Here is a 14,720-nt window from a genome sequence, read left to right on the forward strand (position 1 = left end):
CTCTGAAAGGTTGGACCACGTCCCATGGGGCCACCCTAGGGACTGAGCCTTTAACTTATGGACCTTTGGGGGCCACTTACACAAACCATAGCATGAAAAGAGTTATTGCCCTCAGGAAGCTAAGCATCTCATGTGAAGACAGATACAGATGATTACACAAAGAATTATATATCCCCTAGGTAGTATTCTACTAGGACATTAGCTACGAAGATTTTCCTTTAAAAAAGTAGTCACCTGAGTGAATGAGGTCTCCCAGGGAGAACTGGTAGAGTGCCAAGGGCAGAGCCAACCCCAGGAAAGAGTGCTAAAAGTGACAAAATTTCATTAAATAGCAACTGAAAACTTAACAATTAGGATTGTATTGGCAAATTCAGTGAAAGCAGCTTAAATAGCATACTGAGGATGGAAATCAGATTGATCTGCTGAGACAAGAATGGGAGGGGAGGTAAGAACTGGGGACTGTCCTTTTAAGAACTTTGAAAGGGAAAAGAGGATGATGATTGGGGACTGGGAAGGTGAATGTTAGGTCCCATCAGGGAATTTTCTTTAATGTTTGAGTAAGTTGGTAGGTAAAGAGAAGGGGGTTAAGGAAAGGTGTTATGGTTTGGTTATGTTGTGTCTCCTAACATCTCCTGTTAATGCAGTAATATTCAGAGATAAAATTATTAGATTAAGATAGCTATAACCTAATCAGTTCATCCTGGTTTGAATGGGCTGACTGGTAGTAACTGTAGGTAAGAGGGGCGTGGCTGGAGGAAGTGGGTCACTGGGGCATGCCCCAGAAGGGTGCATCTTGTGGCCTGTTCCCCCTACCCTCTCTGCTTCCTGACCCTGCCATGAGTTGAGCCACTTTCCTCTATTGGGTCTTTTCCCCTTGATGTGTTGCCTCACTTTGGGCCGAGAGAATTAGAGTCAGCTATCTTTGTACAGGGACACAGAAATTGTGAGCCCTAAATAAACTTCCTCCTCTCAGTTGTTCTTGTCAGATATTTTGGTCACAGTATGCAAAAGTTGGCTTAAACAAGAGGAGACATTATAGTTTTTAAGTAAAATAATTGATAAAACAAGTCCAAAGATGCTGGGCTTAGTGGCACACTCCTATAATCCCAGCAACTTGAGAGGCTGAGCCTTGTAAGTTTCTGGCTAGCCTCAGCAACTTAGTGAGGCCCTAAGCAACTTAGCAAAACCCTGTCTCAAAAATAAAATTTAAAAAAGGGCTTGGGGATGTGCTCAGTGTTTAAGCGTTTCTTGCTTCAATCCTTGGTACCGGAAAAAAAAAAAAATCCAGAGAAAGTGGTGAGAGGTGGGTCAAGGATATAGGGAAGAACTGGACTTGAACTGAGAAAGAGGGGAATTTTTTTCTGCAGGAAAGACAGTAGGGGAGGGTATAGCTGTTCATAAATTCATAGTAGGGGAGGGTATAGCTGTTCATAGATTGGAGGAGGAAGAAAGTTGACATTGATCACACCTGTTGATTTTTTTTTCCTATGAATTGGGAGGCATATAATCCTTCATAACATTGAATATACTTACTGTGCAATGTATTAAATGGCTTACCATAGTGGGAGGAACACAGGCTGTTAAACTGCCTGAGTCCACATATGTCTCCCATTCTTTCAAGTTCAATGAATTTTGGCAAACCACTCAACTTCCCTGAGCCCAATTTTCTCATCTGCAAAATAGAGATTTATAGTAGAGCTGTGTGGATTAAATGCATTGATTTATGCAAATCCTGTGACAGTGCCAGGGCACTTGGTGCTACAGCCTAAGTGTAGGAAGTTACATGAGACACCACCCCAAAGAGCCACCCTCAAAGAGCTCTCAATCAAATAAGCCAGTTGTCTAATTCCCTTTTTGCTGTCTGGGAGTGTTGCCATCCACAGATCTTCAAGCATTCCCTGATATTTCCATTCAAGCCAATTAGGAAAATTTCCAATTGACACTGCATCTTTAAAAAAATTTGTTTTAAATTTGATAATTCTGAATTCTTCAGTAAAACATAGTGATAAAAGAAGAGAGATGAGTGTCTGCACACATGCGGATACTACTCAGGCAAATCCCTAAAGCAGGGATCTGAGCACAAATGCCATAAACTTCGGCCAACGTGGGGAAAGGTCAGGCAGGCAGGTGAGTGAGAGAAAGAAGTAGGGAGCAACGGATTTTCTTATTACTATCAGCTTAGACTATTACTAGACCAGTGGTCCTCAAATGGTGGTATGGTCCCTTGGATTAGCATCATTGATCTTGTTAGAAATGCCAACTCTCAGGTCCCACTGAAGACCCATTGAATCAGAAACTCTGCTACTACCTGGAAGAAGTTGAGCCCCCCAAGGTAACCAACCTAAAAGGCAAACAATAAGTTTGTATAATTTGCTCATCAGAAGTGAAGAAATCTGGACCTAAGTATACTATACATCTGCCCCATGGGCTAAGGTCACAAAAAGTGATATATTCTCCAGTAGAGAAAAGATGATACTGTAAGCCAGAGGATAGATGATATATCCTTGAAAAGAATCTTCTATGCTCTGGTAAGTTTCTTATATTTGAAAAACATTTTATAATTAACAAAGTGCTTCCATTCTACTCAATTCTGAGAATTGTGTGATGCATGCAGTCTTGTTTCAGAGTTTACAGATTTGGAAAAAACTTTGACTTGCCCAAGATCACAGTCAGTGGCAAAACTGGGATTAGAAACTAGGTCTTTTATCAGTTCAGTTTTCTTACCTTCTCACAGTTGGTTACTAATTTGGTTTGCCCCCCCACCCAGATACTAGTTTAGAGGGTGGTTTGGAAAGGGGTCACTGGTAGTTCAAGCATAGGAAAGCTGTAGCTGTCATTTGAAACTGGTTAATTGACATTCTGGATTATAAATCAGCCTCCTGTGACTGTTAGTTGTGTGACTACAGCCCCATTATCACTGGATGAGCTGACAGAATTGAGGTTCTGAATGTTGGAAGTCAGGATCCAAACTTAGGTCACGGCTCACTCACAGTGCTGACGGAATGCAGGGGCCTCCCCTACAGGGGCCTAGGAAAAGCCACCTCTGTTAGACTACAAGGCTCTGAGATGCTGTCCTGGGGTGTGCACCCCTTTCTGCTTCCTGGGTGAGAGTTTTAGTAATATGGAGCTATTGTTCCTGATGGGAAGGTGTTAGTGAGGAAAAATGGCTGAGAAGCATCACTCCTGGCTATGATCATTTTAGCTGTCCTCTGAGGTCAAGCTCAGCACAGCCCCAGATTCTCCTTCTCCAAGATCTGGGTGTGGTAGGTTTTGAATGCTGGCCTAAGGCTGGATTGTAGCTGTGGGGGTTTTGCAAGGGCCAAATAAGTGGTGCCCAAGTTCTGAACCTAGGGTTGTTTGTGTGCTTTGGGGCTTTATTTTATTTTATTTATTTATTTTTGGTACTAGGGATTGAACCCAGGGCGCTTAACCACTCTCTCCTTTTGATACAGGGTCTTGTTAAGTTGCTGAGGCTGACTTTGAACTTGCTATCCTCCTACCTCAGCCTTCCAAGTCACTGGGATTACAGGCATGTGCCACTGTGCCTGGCTGAACCTAGGTTCTTGAGAAATGAGACAAAAAGCAGAGAAACAAAACATCACTTTTATCATCAATTAGAAGATATAGCTTTATGTGATAACCCCAATGGGCTTGCAAATTCCCTGTCCCAAGGGAAAGTGTTAGTACACAGAGCAGATACTCTCATAAAGTTGTGCTTCCTACTGGTCCTATGGATAAAGTAAGGGTAAAGAGAACAGATCCCCTACATTCAACCTATCAATCCTTGATAGACTGGTTCTACTCAATTGAGAAATATGAATCAGAAGGATTTATCCTTTTACCCTCCCTGAGGAAGGGGTAGGTGGAGCAGCGATCTAAAGCATTATGTCAATTAAGCTCCCTCTGCAAAGAAACACAACATTGAAAGTGGGGATAAAGCATTTTACCTCTTTCCCAACAATGGATGTAAGGAATTCTGAAGAAGTGCACACAACAGAAGAGGACTGATCTTGCAACATGTGCAAGATGTATTTGCTGGGAAGAGGAGGAAAGCTGGGACTGCAGTAAGGAGGTTACACGACTTTATCGAGGCACAAGACTGATGATGTGGCTGCAAGAATGGAAATTGAACCATAAGAAATATGGTGTTACTTTATGATACAAACAAAGAGCAAAGCAAGTGACAATCCCAGAAGACTCTAGGCTAAGGCTCAACTCTGTTGTTACTCAATGACTATGCAATTTTGCCTCAGATTCCTTACCTGTGACTAATTCCACAGGATTATTATGGGAATAATTTAAACAATACCCTATGGAAGCACTACGGACAATTTAGTGTCTTTCAATGCAGTCTTCATTCTTGCTTTTCTCATCTTAATTCATTGGCTAGGACCCCTAGTACAGTAACAGAAGTCCTAAGAGACTTCTATTGACTAGCTATTGACTTTAGTGGGAGTGCTTTTAGACCTTCACTGTTAGGTGTATTATTTATTGAGAGTTTCAGCAAATACTCTGCATCAGATTAAGGAGTTTCCTTTCTAGCACAGGTTCAACAAATTTAAAAGAAAATTTATAAGTGGGTATTTTAAAAAATCAAATAGCTTTTCTGCATCTACTGAAATAATCGTGTCTTTTGCTCTGTTGTCACTATGGCAAATGGCATTGCTAGACTTCAAATATGGAATCATCTTTGTTCCTGGAATAAACCCTACTTGAGATTATTATTTAATGAGAGAGAGATGGCCTAGTTAAGAGACTCGGGTTCTAGTCATCTTTCAGTCTCTGGGACCAAAAACATGCTGATGACTTCCAAATTTCTATCTTCAGCCACAATCATCTGAGATTTCAGATCTGAAATCACTTGGATGTCTCATAGGAATTTCAAACTTAGGACAGAAAATGAATCAAACCTGCTTTCTTTCCCTTTTCTGTGAGTAACAATTCCATCCTTTCAGTTCCTCAGGCCCCAAACCTAGGAGTCATTCTTATTCAAATATTCTCTCACATCCTACATCTGGTATATCAGTAAATATGGTTGTTTGTACCTTCAAAATATATCCAGAATCTGGCCACCTCTCATGATTTCCACTGCTACCATCTTGGTCCAAGCCATCATCTTTTACCTGGACGACTGAATGCTTCCTAACAGGTTTCCTTGCTTCTGCATTGCCTTCTCTACAACTAGGTCCTAGCTCAACACAAAAGCAAGAGTGATCCTGTTAGAACCCGGGTAAACCATTTGACCCAGCTGTCCCACTCCTCAATTTATAACTAAAGGACTTAAAATCAGCATACTATAGTGACACAGCCACATCAATGTTTACAGCAGCTCAATTCATAATAGCTAAACTATGGAACCAACCTAGATGCCTCTATATACATGTATAATTACACTGCTGGTGTGACTCTCTGCATCATGTTCAGCCAGAGGAAGGAGAAGTTGTGCTTCATTTGTGTACGATGTGTCAAAATGCATTCTGCTGTCACGTATAACTAATTAGGACAAATTAAAACAAGCAACAAAAACCCAGGTAAAAGTTGTCATTTCCCTAAAAATCTCCCAGTAGCTCTCTATCCAAGAATAAAAGTCAAAATTTATATTGGTCTACAAGGTCCTTTCTGATCGTTGGCCCTTATTGACCTCTTTGACTCATCATCTATTATTCTCCTCCTTCATTCTGCTCCCACCTCAAGACCTTTGCACCTCTGCCCAGAAAGCTCTTCTCCATATTGCCATGGCTCCTATTTCACCTCCTATAGATTGTAACTTCTTGGAAGGCCTTTCCTGTGACAACTCCTCTCCAGTCCTCCTGTTCCTCCTTCCCTACTTAATTTTTCTCCACAGCACTTGCCATCTGAGACACTACATTATTTGCTTGTCTGTCAATCAACCTTCATTAGAATGCAAACACCATGAGGACAGGGATTTCTTTTTCTTCATTGGTGTAGCGCCAGAGCCTAGAACAATATCTGGTAAAGAGTAGGTTAACATATGTTCTGTCACTGTTGTTAAATTACTGTAAAATTAATTGTTTAAAGTAAGTATTATAATACTTTCATAAGAGAAATTCTTAAATCTAAAGATTCCCAGAAAGGCTAACCACAACTTATTTTTGAGCTAGAAATTGACAAAATGACTGGTCATCTCTTTGAGGTTATACAAATAATATTAAAGACTGATTTAACAGTGGTGCACACCTGTAATCCTCACAACTCAAGAGGCTGAGGCAGGAGGGTTACAAGTTCAAGGCAAGCCTGGGACACTTAGTGAAACTATCAAGATAAAAAAGCTGGGAATGTGGCTCAGTGATAAAGCATGCTGAGTTCAATTTCCAGAATGTCTCCCACTCCTCAAAAAGAAGACTAATTTAACAATCTAGAACTGGTTCATTACACTATTCTATTTTCACATTTACTTCAACATTTCCTGAATGAAAATTCTCCAGGGAAGGGTGATAGTGGAAAGCCTAAGCTTTGAAATGATGAGTCTTCAGTGTATGTTCTATAGGGAGTTTTTTTCTCAGTTTGATTTGGTTGAAATTTACATTATAGCTTACTAATTATCACTTAAAATATATCTGCTAACATCAAAGAATGTTAAAATGAAAACTAATTAAAAATGCTTATTTTTATAAAATTTTGCAAATTAAAAAAGAAAATGAATATGTAGTTTGCAGCTTAAAATTGAGTTCAGGCAGGTGTATGATAATTACTTTAGATTTAAAAACAAAGCAGAATTTAAGACTGGACCACTTTTTAGGCTTAAGGAAAGAAATCTCAGGTAAGACATTTTTTCCTGTATGTAAAAGGTCTTCCTGTTAATAGTTTGGATCTGGTGGTTACTGCAATCATACGTAGAAATAATTAAGTTTTGGATTTGGTCTGTAATTAATAGGGCTGGAAAGAAGAATGTGGCTTTGAGGCATTACAAAGGACAACTTCTTGCAGAATGAGTTGCATTCAACTTCTTGGTGAGTGAAATGAGTAAAAGAAAGTTGTTGAAAATGACTGCTAACAGGTAGGGACCCAAGTACACATTTTGGGGGAAATAAGTTAATTGGTTTGGGCCTTAATTTTGAGGAGCTGGGGTTGAAAGGATAGAATCTACATAGTAGTGTTCACCAGTTGGAAGTTTAGGACTGCATCTTGTAAGACGTCTTGGCTAGAAGAGTGGACTTAAAATGCATACACATACACATGTAATATTCAGACCTAAACAAACTCAAACTCATTTTTGCCCAGTTTTATTTTCAAAATGAAAACCCTGGCCAGGCAGGGTTGGCACATGCCTGTAATTCCAGCAGCTCCAGAGGCTGAGGCAGGAGGATGGCAAGGTCAAAGCCAGCCTCAGCAACTTAGTGAGGTCCTAAGCAATTTAACAAGACCCTGTCTCAAAATAAAACATGAAAATAAGGGTTGGGGATGTGGCTTTCTGGTTAAGTGCCCCTGGGCTCAATCCTTGGAATCAAACAAACAAAAAACCCTGACATGCATCTATGGAACTAAAGTTCCAAGGACATCCCCAGCAACACTCCAACTTTTTTTTTTTTTTTTTTTGAGACAGGGACTCCCTAAGTTGCCCAGGCTGGCCTTGAACCTGCAATCCTCCTGCCTCAGCCTAGTGAGTTGCTGAGGTTACAAATGTGTGCTGCAGTGGGCTTGGATTTCCAGTTTTATGTGTTACTAACAGTGCTTTCATCTCTAGTAGTTGTATTGTGCAGTAGAAACAGAGGTGGGTTTCATCCCAAAGCCCAAGGATTGACCCTTTCGGCCAAGATTTCCAGCCATTTAACCACACATCTGAGCTTCAGTTTCACCATCTGTAAAGTAATCTACTCTTATTGATTTATGAGACTTTGTAGATCAAATATATGTGAAAGTAACTAAATATATGTGAAAGACTAGACAAATACAAGAAATTATTAGCACATAAGTGGGTATTTGCCTAGTACATTGCCTGGTAGAGTAGAAATGAAAAAGTGTTTTGTTTGATGTGGAATCTCCATTGTGGGAGAGAAGCACCAGCTCTACACTGCTCATACTGCCTGTCACAGTCTGTATTGTATCAACGGACCAACAATAGATTACTCTGGCCTGGAATTTTTTTTTCTTTATTCTGCATCTTAGGATCCTTGGACACTGGAACCAAGATAAATCTCATAGGAGAATATTCCTCATTGAATATTTCTTTTAACATTTTATTTCTTCTGTTCTCAAACCAATGTCTCCAGGTTGCTATGGATACCTATAGGCACTGCTTGCTTCTGCTGGTTGTACAAATGACTAGAGCTTGCACACAAGCACATATAGTTACACCATAGCTAAACTCCACAACATAGGAGAAAGTTTCTTGTCTGCAGAAGATCAAGAGCCAGAGAAAAGTGAATACCCCCAAGTATGACTCAAGAAACCTTATATCTTAGGAAGAATTGTAGACGCTACAATTACTCTGCCTCATGAAAAGCATCCTCGTGTGTGTTGCTGAGGACTGAATCCAGGGCCTTGTACATGGCACATGCACGGCAAGCTCTCTAGCTTTGAGCTACATTCCCAGACCTGTCAGCTGTTCTTATACCTGCCCCATAGGGAACCTTATCTTCTAAAATTCTTTTAGGCTAAAGATATTACACTGATCTCATTGGAGGCCCCTTTTCATTCCGTTTAAATATGGAAAAGACAGAATTTCTCTCCCAAACTATAGTGGGATACCCTGCTGACCACATGCCAAAGATCAGCCTTCATTTAACTGAGGCTGCCCAAGAGCAGGCTCTGACTGCTTCCAGAGAAGGATTAGATCCCCTCTTTTCAAAGCTGTATTTAATAACTTACATAAGAAAGCACTGCCTAATGTAACACAATGATATTAAACTCTGCAGACTCAAAATTATTCCTAAATCATATAATCTAGGATAATGAATCCAGAATTTGGAATCAGAAGATGTGGCTTCGAGTCCCAATTCCACTGATCAGCAGTGATGCTGGTGTCATAACTGTGTTGAGATTGTTTTGTCTTTACAACTCTCTCAAATTCTGTGGAGGATTGAGAATAATGTACATAAAGGATTTTAGAAATTGTTACAGTGAAAATTCATTTCCTCTTAATTTTCTTAATAGTTATCAGCTACAGTTGATTGTGAAGAAATAGAAGCCTGTACTTCTGGTTGGACAGGGCCAGTTATGGAAGAGGCCATAGCTCAGTTGGTACAATTTCCAAATGAGGTTCCCAAACCTAGCGTGTGTTCCTCCTGGAGCCAAAGGCTGACTTCAATTCCTTTCTAGTTTATCAGCTGACAGAATTGTAATAACATGTTTATGAGAGCTCAAAACACTAACAATTTAAAAACGAGTTCTCTGGAGCTCCTTCCTGTTTCTAGGCCTTCATAACGCTGTTTTTCTGAACTATCCTCACGCTTCACTGAGCTACTTCTGCACTATGCTGCAAATGTCACCTAAAATACCATCTCTTTCACAAGGAAACCTGCCTTGACCAGGGACATGGTCTCACTAGCAAAGCAACTTAGAACTCTCCTCTGTACCACTGAACTCAATCATGCTTCTAACTATCCTCACACCCCCACAAATGTGAATATAAGTTCCATTAAGGCAGGGTTCATTTCTGTCTGGATCCTTCCATGTCCATGGAGCCCTAGATAAAGAATAAAAAGGTGTTGAATGAGTGAACAAGGATAAATCACTGTTTCTCTCAAATCTTGTTAAATGAATTCTCGTGACAATGAAAATAAAATATACAAAGAAAACTAATTTAATGCTGGCAGAAAGGATTATGGATGGAGAAATGCTTCCCTTTGGCAGTTTTCCCAATAAAAAGAATTAATGGGTTTAATTAAATCACCAAGTTCTTCAGAAGCACAGGAATGGCCAAGGACCAAGCATGCTCTGCATTACTCACAACATTCAAGGGGGAGGTGCTCTTCTCAGGGGAGCAGTGAGGGTCTACATGGAAGTCAGTGCAACTGCCTTTATATGCAGACAATTGTCCTTTCTTTTTCTTTTGCAGGGCCTAAATAGTTTCTAAGATCTTCTTTAGGAATGGAACCTATTTACACAAAAATCACAAAGAAAGTGAAGTTTCCTTGTTCTACCCTCATCTCAATTTTTCCTCAACTGATTCCATGTGTTCTTCATTTCTGTCTTAGGATAACTTTACATCAGTATTCAGCCTCATCTAAGAGAAGTAGCATTAAAAAATACTTTTAGTTGTAGATGGCACAATACCTTTATTTTGTTTATTTATAAATAATCAAAACGGTGCTGAGGAGCGAACCCAGTGCCTCACACATGCTAGGTAAGTGCTCTATCACTGAGCTACAACCCCAGCCCAAGAGAAGTAGCATTTTTATCTTATTACAACTGTAGGGAAAAAGGTGGGCTCCTCTATAAATACTGTGTCAGACAGTAGCTACCAAATCTGTATGGATTTATGTGTGGGAATGTGACTGCCCCCTGCCTTCTGGAATCACCTTTGCTTACCTCCCCACTTAGTTAAGCACTGGTTGATTCCAGCTGCCTTAAAAACACATAAATAAGAAACAGGGCTTAACTTTCACAGAATGCATTATCACTCAAGTGAAGTCCAACATCTCTATCAATTAACGTTGGTATGTAAAAGACCAAGAATACAGAGAGACAAGGTATTTTGTGACCCTGAAGTGTTGTTGCCTGAAGCAGACTTGGCAAGACACAAGGCCAGAGTGTTTACTCCTTGGATAAATGGCCAACTTAGTATTTCCTCAAAGACCCCTACCACAACTTAACCCTGATCTTTGCAATTTCACTGGGTAGATGATTCCTATTAGAGTGACTTCGAGGATCTTAGGCATTAGGAATCTTAGGTTTTAGAGATCATTTCTTTTATTATCCTTTCATTAACTGTTAGTCATTCTGGGTTGTGGTATTTTCCTGCAGACTGTAGGTTTCACTTCTTCCCTGTAAATGAAGAGGCAACCCATGAGGTTGTTAAACAGATTCTATTCAGTAGTTGGAAAAGTGAATTTCCTATGGAATGACAGGAATTACATAGAAGCAAGCAATTTTATTTTCCTCAAATGTAGCAATAATTTTAATCTGTACATACATAAAACAAACAGTGCAATTATAAAACCTTGAAGGTGACATGCATACTTTAAGGTGCAGTTGGGATGGGGAAGGATGCTAGCATCTTCAATTTTCCTTACTGCTTTTCTTTTCTAGTTCCTTATGCAAAAGCACTGAGTCAGGAAACTTCATCTGGAATGCTGAAGTTAAGGGTGAACTTCCTGATGTCTGCACATCTAAATATCACAAACAATGGAAATGGCCTCCTACAGCAGTTTGGTAGGGACTAGAGTAATATGGCTGGGCTTTCAAGCTGGAAATTAATGAAATCAAGGATGCATTTTCTGAAAAACTAAAAGAGATAATGTTTTTGACTGAGTGTCCTATTTCTGTTTCATAGTTGCTACCCATGTGAGCCCTTCCATCAATTTTTTTTTTTAAATTCGGTATAGTTTCTGAATAGATGCTGTTCAATGGAGTTATCTGAAACTAGGGGTGGTGAGATGCAGAAAGGAGGACCTGGGGAAATGGCTTCTTCCTTGAAGTCTGAGTCCATGCTCCTCATCCATGTTGGTTCTTATGGCCTTTTCTCTGCCGCAAGCAGAGGTAGCTGGTGCAGAAGGTCAGTGTTGTCATCGTTCACAGGCCCAGGGATGCAGGTAATGGTGAGTGATGTGGGTCTACTTTGCTTCTTCCACACAATGCTTTCTCAAGCTTTCCTGGCCTGTGGTGGAACTTCTAGAACTAGAAAGTCAGTTCACTGGCTCCTTTCTCAGAGACCAGGATGAGATGGGACGTGGCCGAATGACAGGACACAAAGGGAAAACATGGTACCAATTAGCCTCAGAGCAGGATAGAGAAATTTATATTTGCACAGATGGAAACTCAAATTCCCAAAGTCAACCTAAGAAAAACAGCAGATTTTCTTTGAGCACTAATTTCCCTCTGTACAAGCGGCATGTGCATTTCTGGCTGGGTGATCCTGGACACTCTGGGGTAGTCTGCTCTAGCTCAGCTGGAATGGCTCTTTCTGGCAGTGCCACATCGATATGAGCCCCAAAGTAAATCCACACATGGCATCACGATTGCTAAAATAATGAAATATTACTAGCCAAATTTAACTGCAATTCAATCAATGTTATATTTCACACAAATTTAGAAAAATCAAGAATATGATATTAAAAGCACAAAATTAAACAGAAAGAAATCAATTTCTACAAGAAATCAAATATATTTACAGTGAGATTAAAAATAAGCTACTTGAATCATAAATTTAATTTTATTTTAAATAACTTTAGCTACCTCAGCTGTTAATACAATAAAAGCAGAAAGAACAGGCTGCCTTTTTCGCCGGATTTAATCAGGAAACTGTATCTACAATAATTGACAGAACTCACATCTTGTCCTTCACCCATCTCATCAAAAATTATTGCATTTTTTCCCCAAACTGTATTTTTTGGATTCCTCTGTGAATATCATCCTCTTTCCTGGAGGCATCTTGGTTTAAATCCATCTTTAAAAAAAGGAGAAAGGGTACATATGTGGAGGCAAAATATTATCTTGAAGCCAACAGATAAAGAGTTGCTTGAAGAAGCTGATTGTACATACAAGCTGCCTGGGGTGGGGTAGGGAGGGCTGTTGGTTTTGAGGAACGTGACAGCCTTTGGTGGACGGACACAGGCAAAGCCCCACGGGCCTATCTTCCTGGGCAGGGTCAGGACTGAGCCAGCGAGGTGGAGCTTCGTCTTCCCCTTGGAACTTGTTGTTTTGGTTCTCCTTCAAAAGCCTTCATCCAGATAAGAAGCCAATGACTGATTACAAAAATAAGAATAATTAAATTTGGCTCAAGAAATAGATTGTCCAACTGTTCTGCCTTGTTTCTAATATCCAAGGCCTTTACAAAGAAACAAAAGCATCTCTCAATCTCTCAACAAAAGTGAACATTTTTTTCTTTTTTTTTTTTTTTTTGCTCCAAATGCTACGACCTGAAGAATGGCTGCAGATTGAGATATCAAAAATCTCAGAAAAATATATAATATATTTGTATATCTCTGTATGTCTATTATTTAAATTTCACATTCCTTTAAAAGTGGTTATTCAGTCAGTAGCTGCTGAAGGAGGCTCTTCTGCTGGGCCTGGGGGGTCTGTGGTCCTGACGTGGGTTTTTGAGTTCCCAGTGGACCAGGCTGGTTCAGGTAAGGGTCCCCGCCTACCAGATTCACTGTACACTGGACGTCAGCAAACACCTGAACCTGTTGCACCTGCTGGAACACAAATAAAAGATGTGTTTAGACAGAAGGGTCTGCCCCCCCGGCTTATGAGTGGGTACTACTTGAAGTGGAAACTCACTAGAGCATTCCTCTAGTCTGTAGTCACCACAGAGAAGAACTCTTCTGTCTTCTTGTCCTACAAAAAGAAAATCGCTGCACTCATTTTGCTCAGGGTTCTGGAAAGTTCACACTTTAAAAATAAAATAAAAATTGGAATGGTCATGTCAACCCCTACAGGGTTGCCACAAGTGAGTGTCATTGCTAATATTGCCAAGGTTGGGAAAAGCCCAGTTTCAGAGTATGGTACCTGTGGTGGGTCCAAAAACAAAACAAAACAAAAAAAACACGCTATTTGGAAAACCAGTTCAAAAGCATTCTACAGATGACTTTAGTAGGATAAAAAATCTTTATGATGGCACTGAGAAATTAAGGGCTTTAACCCAGTATCAGCAAAATAAACCCACCACAACTTAGTAACAGGACATCAGCACTACTAAGGTTAATGTCCGGAAGATTTGTGTAGTATCTAAATATATTATTACATAGCTCCTCACATATCAGCTTTAGAATTACAACAAATTATCATTTGAACAATTTTATATTTGACTTTTTTCCTGATAGACAATTCCTTAAACACATGAGCTAAAAATAACAGTAAATCTACTAGTTGAAGACAGTGTGAATTTTCCCTTTACTTTCAGTAATAATACATATATTCCTTTAAAATGTCACAATTTTTCATAGTTCTAACATTTTCTATTGGGAAAATAAAGCCAGAAGTTAGTCTTACCAACTAGCTTATTAAAAAGTTGTTAATAGAACTGATTAAGGCCGATATCACACTTCTGAATGCTCCAGAGCAGGAATAGAAACGCCTTCTAAGGCATCTAAGTGTCTCCAATTTTTGGCAAACTGGTGCCTTATGTTTAATAGGTTCATAAAGAATTTTAGATGTGTTTTTTTTTTTGTCATTTATCACTAATATTTGGCAATTACACTCCACTCCTCTGAAAAGCTTTCTACTCTAAACAGAGTAAAAGTTGTTTTCTACCAGCCTTCATGTCCTACCAACTTTCTGTATCAGTCTAGCCAGTAGTGTCTTATTCTTAATCCACATACATCCCCACTCCGTTTGCTCTCAGATAAGGCAGACCCTGACTAGTGTTTTTGTGGTGCCTAATGAATTAAATCCCTAGTTAGATTAGATTAGCACTGTTTCTCTCCTCATCTTGCTCTTTTCCTAGTTTCCTAGGTTTTGCTTCTTGCCCCTATATGCTTCATCTTTGAGCTTTTTCTCAGGTATCTAAAGCACACTGTCTTATGTCTGCTCTCTAGCCGCCTCTGTGCCCTCACTAAACTGCTGTTGTAACCGCCATCTCTACTTTTCCTCTGGGG

General features: G+C 39.8%; 1 protein-coding gene across 8 annotated transcripts in view; it reads right to left on the reverse strand.

The window, feature by feature from the left end:
- Window positions 1-5,816: 5,816 nt before the first annotated feature.
- The window catches only part of Ncoa1 (nuclear receptor coactivator 1), a 193,551-nt gene continuing 184,647 nt past the window's right edge, over window positions 5,817-14,720 (reverse strand). For 4 of the 8 annotated variants that reach the window (XM_015479918.2, XM_048804734.1, XM_048804732.1 and 1 more), the window contains exon 20: window positions 11,034-13,319. In XM_015479918.2, coding sequence (XP_015335404.1) covers window positions 13,149-13,319 — 171 coding nt within the window. In that variant the 3' untranslated portion in view covers window positions 11,034-13,148. Of the gene's footprint in view, window positions 5,828-11,033; window positions 13,320-13,404; window positions 13,462-14,720 lie in introns of those variants that run through there. The other 4 variants (XM_015479921.2, XM_015479922.2, XM_048804735.1 and 1 more) reach the window with 4 other exon arrangements.

The sequence above is a fragment of the Marmota marmota genome, unplaced genomic scaffold (genome assembly GCF_001458135.2).
Source record: "Marmota marmota marmota unplaced genomic scaffold, marMar, whole genome shotgun sequence".
Classification (NCBI taxonomy): domain Eukaryota; kingdom Metazoa; phylum Chordata; class Mammalia; order Rodentia; family Sciuridae; genus Marmota; species Marmota marmota.